Here is a 7,465-nt window from a genome sequence, read left to right as displayed (position 1 = left end):
AATTATGATAATACTCTTGGATGCTGACTCTCCATGTCCTTCATTATGCAAAACTTGCTAAGCTAGGATGATTATATGTGTGCAATAAATAAATTGAGCAATAAGTGTTTAACTGAATTTTATTGATAAAGAGTATGTTTACCCTTTAGGGTTGATACTTCTCATTAATAAGTCAAATTTGTCTTGTTCTTTTGGTATTGATAGCATTCTTCCTACCATCCTACTGAATGGATTAGTCATGTGACCAGATGAAGAGGCATCACACTCTATACTTTTTGGAACTTTAATTAAGACTCAAATTAACAAAACTAAACGGGAACTGTTGTACCATATATATAGATATAGCATGGATCACGTGAAATGAGAAGCAAAATCTTAATGGTAACGATAATGAGAATGCTGTCTAAATTACGTTTTATCCTTTCTACTGTGAAAGAGACAAAGATGTTTGCTTCATAGGAGCCATTCATAGGACCAATTCCAAACCTCTTCACAACTTTAGACCCCATTAGAAGCAAGGAACTTGATTCATACCACCTTTATACTATTTCCAAATGTTATATAAACCCCTCTCATGGGTTCATTTCAACACACAGCTAGCAGTTGTTATAACTACTTGCCTTTTCTAAAACCCTACCATTTTTTAATTCCTTTCAAATGGCTCATGTTAACCAATTGACTGAAAAGGGAGCCATGAACCCAGTGACTAATGATTCAGCTGCTGCTGCCAACAGGATTCATCCAATGAGTCATGATCATATGGTGCCAAGTACTGGCCATCACATCAACCCTCTGAATGCTCAGATCAATCCTGTGATGAATCATCCTGTGGTCAAACCAGTGAGTCATGACATGGTACGATCGAATTTGTGCCACCATTTTATTTAAATGCTTAGTACCCTTTTTAATAATTTAATTCTATTATGTCGTAACATGTTTCTCATATGTAGGTCCGATTCTTTTTCATGAACCAAAAACACATAGATATGCACCGTATAACCCTTTCTGAAGTCACTCTTTAAATTACTTCTCCGGTAGTCCAATGGCCTAAATTTCTCCTTTAAAAGTATATAGTTGAATGAGTTTCTCTTGTTGCAAACAAATTTAGCCAACTAGGCTAAAATCGATATAATTTAAATACTGGCCTCAAAGAATGCCATTTGTGCACGTGCGCCAATATATTTTTGGGTATTTTGGATAGAAGTGAGGTCCGGACTCAGAACCCCTGCCTACTCTAATACTCCCTCCGTTTCAATTTATGTGAACCTATTTAACTGGACACGAAATTTAAGAAAAGGGAGAGGACTTTTGAACTTGTGGTGTAAAATGAGGCATATATTTTTTGTGTGGCTATAAATCATTGCATAAAGGTAAATTATTTCCAAATATGGAAATGGGTCATTCTTTTTGGCACGGACTAAAAAAGAAATAGGTTCACATAAATTGAAACGGAGGAAATACATATTATATATGTTGAATTGTGCGACCAATTGATTTAAAATTTTAAGCTATTAGCAATAACATAATTTTAATTACTTAATTATATATTATGTCTCAACAGGTACCCGCTGTCGCTCATAATACTCATATCAATCCACGGACTCCAAATCGAATTCACCCGAGAAGGGGTGATCATCATCTTTTCTTAACATCTGATGATAATGCAATGATGAAGCACATTGAGGATACTCATTCCCCAGATGGCCGTGACTTTGACGTCAAACCTCTTCTCCATACCATTGAGGATATTGTGCATCGTGCTCCTGCTATTCCTGGCCATCTTCATGTATGTATCATCTCATTTTTCTTGTTATATCAGAACACAGTTTTTCTACGTGAACCAATAAAGGTTGTGATGGAGTGGTAAATACTCTTTCATCCTTAACCAGAGGCTTCGGGTTCGAGTCATGGGCATGGAGTCGCCTTTGTTAGGGAGTGCTTTACCTCCCAATATGGAACTTCCGGATGCGAATTCGGATTTAGTCGGGCCCTAATGTCTATATCGAATACCGAGTTGAAAACAATAAAAAGTTTTTCTACATGATCTTTTGTTTGTTTTTGTTTTGGATATTATAGGGAGGTCAAGCTCAAGCACATCTGGAAGCATTGGAAGAGAAGGTTCCCCACAGTGGACTTTCTGAAATACTCAACTATTTGGCATATCCTATACATAGAATTTCTATGGAGGTAAGTGCATTAAAATTTAAATATAACTCGCTTTGCTATTTAAATCCCAATATTAATAATTCTATACTACTTAAACATCTTTAAACTTGGACTACTTGTAATTAAGAGAACAAGTTCAATTACCATTTCTATATTCTATTTGCGACCTGGTCAATGTGTTAATAGATACATGTAATTTTGCCATAGTTTGGCTGCACTGAAACTAAATCATGCAAACCATTTGATTTAGAAAAGGAAAAAGAGGATCTCATGTCTAGAATGATTAAAATATATGGATCCTAATTCATTTGGTACGGAGCTTGTATACTCTTCCCCTCCTCCCTAGCGTAAAATTACTTCTTTGTTAGCTATTAGATCACCTAATTATAAACAGGAAAAATTAGTAACTTGCAAAATAAGACATATAATAACCTGCTACAACGGGTAGTAATGCACCGATACTCTAAATTCGTTTTACATTCAGCGGATGCAAGTAAAATCCTTCTTGGAAGTCTCCTAGCTAGAGTCAAATATTTGAGATGAATTTGATGGTTGATGTGAATGTAATTATGGTACAGTTGATATGCAAATGTGCTAACAAAGAAGACCCGCACTCAACAACAATGGCGTTGCTTCACTCGCTCACAACCTACGCTTGGGATACAAAAGTAGCAATAACATTTGCAGCCTTCGCTCAGCAATATGGTGAATTTTGGCTACTTGTTCATCAATATCCAACAAATCCACTGGCCAAATCAGTTGCAATCATTAAGGAACTTCCAGAAATCATGGAGCGCACCGATGTTCTTAAGCCAAAATTTGATGCAATCTCTGATCTGATCAACAAAATGTTGGATGTCACAAAGTGCATTATCGAGTTTAGAGACATTCGAACATCTCATCATCAGTATGCTATCACCCAAGAATTGGAAATGCTGATCAATACTGCCCATATTTCCACTGCTGCCTACTGGACTATAAGGGCCGCTGTCATGTGTACAGCCATCATTTTGAATCTCATTGCCACCGGCCACGAGTATGTTTTCTAAACCACTTTAACTTCTATGAGCTGACGGCATAAATTTTTTTTTACATTATCATGCCGCATATGTGATAACTACAACTAACCATCCATTGAAAGTTAGATTAAAAACCTTGAAAATAAGAGAGGTTACTAGGTTAAAATATACAACTTTTTCTACTGTTTGCGCATATGAGTGAACTCCTTTCTTAATTGGGTAGTCAAGCTAAAAAATAACTCTAATATTGACAACACAATGATAGAAATATTAATAATAAAGTGTTATTTCTCCATTTTGACAATTTACCATGTACTTTGTGAATGATAAAGGTTCTTGATCAATATGTGTTTTAGGTATATGTCCACAACATCCGAGACTTGGGAGATATCTAGTTTGGCTCACAAGCTTGCCAACATATTGGATCTCCTGAGAAAGGTTCTAAACCAATGTTACCAAAAGATTGGTAAGTTGGATCTCATTAGTTCAGTGGCATGTTTACTCTTTTTAATTAAATTGATGTTTAAAAAACAAACTAGGATATTTTAAACACTAAGCACATATTGTTGTTTGTGATATAGAGGAGAAGAGGCAACATGATGCATTTGAAGCACTTTTGCGACTTCTGAGGACACCCCACATTGATAACATGAAGATACTGTCAATCTTGATTTATTCCAAGGATGACCAGCTCCCACTTTTTGATGGAACTCATAAGAGAAGGGTTTGTATCAATCTCTACCTCTTCTTTTGGTCCTTAACCAAATGATACGTTTGCAAGTTTTAATTGTGTAGTTGTAGTATCAGTTTTGTTCCTTTTTCTATTACAAAAAAATATACTTTAGTACTTATTTTACGATTTAAGTATATACACCAACACACTGAAGATTTTTACCTTTTTTTTACCAGATTAGCAATTAATATCTTCAAGAGATTTAGTTATAATTACTTAATAGATACACTCTTATTTACGACAGGTAAGTCTTGATGTGCTTAGGAGGAAGCATGTTTTACTTTTGCTGTCAGATCTCGACATTGCACCAGAAGAGCTCTTTATTCTCCATCATATGTACGCGGAATCAAAGGCACAACCAAGTAGGCCTGAGAGTAACTATGAGGTTGTTTGGATTCCTGTAGTTGACAAAAGACTAACACCATGGACTGAAGCAAAGCAAATGAAATTTGAACAAGTCCAAGCTTCTATGCCCTGGTACTCAGTAGCTCATCCTTCTATGATTGATCCTGCAGTCATCAGATATATCAAAGAGATCTGGGGATTCAATAAAAAGCCTCAGCTTGTTGTTCTTGATCCTCAAGGTAAAGAAACAAACAACAATGCATACCATATGTTGTGGATTTGGGGAAGTTTGGCATTTCCCTTTACTAAAGCTAGGGAAGAAGCTCTATGGAGAGAACAAACTTGGAATATTGAACTATTAGCTGACTCCATTGATCAAAACATATTTACCTGGGTAAGTTAAACTGTCTTAAGCATTGTATTTATGTACTACTACCATTTTTTTATAAATTATGTTCGGGTAAGCTTATAAACTATCAAACTAAACTTATTGACGCGCGTTTGATAAGCAAAAAGTGTTTATAATCCCAACTTATGACATTTTTGGTTATAAGAAATTTTTATTTGATTACCAAAATTTTTACTAGTTTATCCTTAAAAATTTTTTAACCCCCTTCTCTTAACCAAACTTAACCCCTGTCTATTCCATTTATGTCATTCGTCTAGATATTTTAAAATTTATATTTTTGAATATAGATATAGGGGCATTGTGATTATTTTAATGACAAAACTAAACATAATAGTTGTTTATTATCAGTTTCATCATTTTTCAATAAAACTTTCAACACTTAAAAAGTATTTTTCAATCAATTAAGCCAACTAAACTCTCTCACATAGGGGTGTACAAACCAAACCGATAACCCACACCAACCCGATAATACGAGTCAACCCGGAAAAAAAACCCGACTAGTGGTTTGGTTTGACTTGGTTTGGTATTGAAAAATAAAACCCGACCATAATAAGTTTGGTTTGGTATTAACTAAAAAAAAAATCAAACCGAAACTAAACCAACCCGACATTACATGTATACATATTTTATATATTAGGTAGATAAAAATATTTATTAGAATGTATGTTATAAATATTTCTTAATTTTTTTATAATTTTTGTATTTAGCATAATATTTTAAATTGGTTATGTAGCCTATGTAAATGTTTTTTTTTGTCTGGCCCATAAAAGAATAATTGAGCCCAAACCAAAAACTAGTCCTAAAGTAGAATAAGACTAGTCCTAAACTAGTTCTAAAACACTAAAACAATCGAAACCATTTTGACTCTTCTCCACTAAATCGTGACTATTTCGCTGTCTCCGGATGCGATTGCAATGGACACTATTAAACATGAGAAAGTAAGAAAATTTGAGGAGTTTGTTGATTGCCGTGTGTACCGGATCTTGTGGATGTGCAAATGTTCTATGAAGGACATCTCTATATGTTCCTTTAAAAAGATTGTCTTTGGAAGAGAATGGATGATTGATTAAAGTTTCCATAAGTTTTCTAGAACGGAAATTGGAACCATACAACCTATTGACTAGCATAGTTGAGGTCAATGCTAAAAAATAAAAACATGGTTGTTATTGGTAAAATATTTTTAGGACTAAAGAAATATTTGGAGCATAAGTTTATCAGAAAAAAAGCCCGAAAACCTCGAAAAATCCGAGAAAAACCGATATTGAAAAATCCGACTTTTGTTGGTTTGGTTTGGTTTATAGATTTAAAAATCCGATACAATTGGTTTGGTTTGGTAATTGCAAAATCCGAACCAACCCTACCTATGTACACCCTTGCTCTCACATACACATAGATCATGAGGTATCATCATCTTTAAAATTTAAATTATCTCTTTTTTTTTCCATGCAGATTGGGGAAGGCAAATGCATATGCTTGTATGGAGGAGAAGACATTGAATGGATCAGAGATTTCACAACTGTGACAAGAGCTGTTGCAAATGCAGCCCGTATCCCTCTAGAGATGCTCTACGTGGGTAAAAGAAATCCAAAGGAAAGAGTTCGCAAGAACAGCGCAATAATCCAAGTTGAAAACCTAAGCCATGTTGTGCAAGACCAAACTCTCATTTGGTTCTTTTGGGAAAGGCTAGAAAGCATGTGGCACTCAAGGACTCAACAAGACATCCCTGGAGAAACAGACCCAATTCTTCAAGAAATCGTCACGATTTTAAGCTATGATGGAAGTGACCAAGGATGGGCTGTTTTTAGCCGGGGATTGGCTGAAATGACTCGAGGTAAAGGTGACCTGATGGTGCAAGTTATGAGAGGATTTGAACGTTGGAAACATGAAGTCACAGATATCACTGAATTTGTTCCTTCAGTGGACCGTCAACTTCGTGCTCTTCATACTCCTCACCATTGTACACGTCTCATATTGCCTGGAACCACCGGTCATATTCCTGAGAGAGTGGTTTGTGCTGAATGCAGCCGTCCGATGGAGAAGTTTATCATGTACAGCTGCTGCATTGATTGACCATCTTTAATTTATTAATTATTGCTCCTAGAGGACCATATGTTTGAATAAAATTACTACCACTTCTAGTCCTCTTTTAATTATTGCTCGCTCTTAATTAACAGTATGCTTAGAATAAAATGCCATGTACTGGCTTTTTGATGTACTTCTTTTGAGATTTGAGTGTGTGATCCATGTAATTCTATAGCGTTATGCATGAGTTAAAATAAATCTGGTGACAACGTGTGTTTCTTAATTAGTTTGTTTCTATTTTGCTCACTACTAGAATTTGCAAAAACCTTCGACGAAAAATTTGAAAAATGTGGTCGATGATAACATATATATATATATATATATATATATATATATATATATATATATATTGTTACCCATGTGGTCAATAAAAGGTAAAATTGATAAAGTAGGAGTAACATGACATATGTATAGAGGGGCAAAGCTATAAATAACAGTAGGATTTAGTGGTTAATTGTCAGGTTGTACACGTGAAGTTAGTTGGAGGTTGGGGAGTTAGTGTCATTAAAGGCAACTAGTATACTTACCCGCGCAATGTGCGGATCGATTCAAAGAAAAAAAGATCGAGGATTAAATTTAGACAACAAAATAAATAGATGAATTTTATCGGGTTGTCTCTATATTATTGTTGCCAAGAACCACCAATCCCAAGTGACTTGTGAAAAAAGGGTTTGAGTTAAAAACTTAGCAGCAAGAGAATAATAAGAAAAA

The 7,465-nt window shown here is 35.0% G+C and overlaps 1 protein-coding gene across 1 annotated transcript; it reads left to right on the top strand.

Annotated features, from left to right (window-relative positions):
* The first annotated feature begins 590 nt into the window (after positions 1 to 590).
* LOC104114193 (protein SIEVE ELEMENT OCCLUSION B-like) lies at positions 591 to 6,977 on the top strand. Its single transcript, XM_009624572.3, has 8 exons — positions 591 to 855; positions 1,562 to 1,786; positions 2,077 to 2,187; positions 2,745 to 3,202; positions 3,542 to 3,651; positions 3,767 to 3,909; positions 4,163 to 4,657; positions 6,122 to 6,977. The coding sequence occupies exons 1-8, from the start codon at positions 658 to 660 to the stop codon at positions 6,740 to 6,742; spliced, it is 2,361 nt and encodes a 786-aa protein (XP_009622867.1). The 5' UTR covers positions 591 to 657; the 3' UTR covers positions 6,743 to 6,977.
* Positions 6,978 to 7,465: the final 488 nt, after the last annotated feature.

This window comes from Nicotiana tomentosiformis, chromosome 10, assembly GCF_000390325.3.
Source record: "Nicotiana tomentosiformis chromosome 10, ASM39032v3, whole genome shotgun sequence".
Taxonomy (NCBI): Eukaryota; Viridiplantae; Streptophyta; class Magnoliopsida; order Solanales; family Solanaceae; genus Nicotiana; species Nicotiana tomentosiformis.
Note: the sequence above shows the minus strand (reverse complement) of the source record. Positions and strands in the feature narration are given on the sequence as shown.

Bases quoted from the DNA above. Each gene is read 5' to 3' on its own strand.
- LOC104114193 (XM_009624572.3), top strand. From the start codon at position 658: ATGGCTCATGTTAACCAATTGACTGAAAAGGGAGCCATGAACCCAGTG. The intron at 3,652-3,766 runs GTAAGTTGGATC...TTTGTGATATAG, and splicing joins CCAATGTTACCAAAAGATTG to AGGAGAAGAGGCAACATGAT. The intron at 3,910-4,162 runs GTTTGTATCAAT...TATTTACGACAG, and splicing joins ATGGAACTCATAAGAGAAGG to GTAAGTCTTGATGTGCTTAG.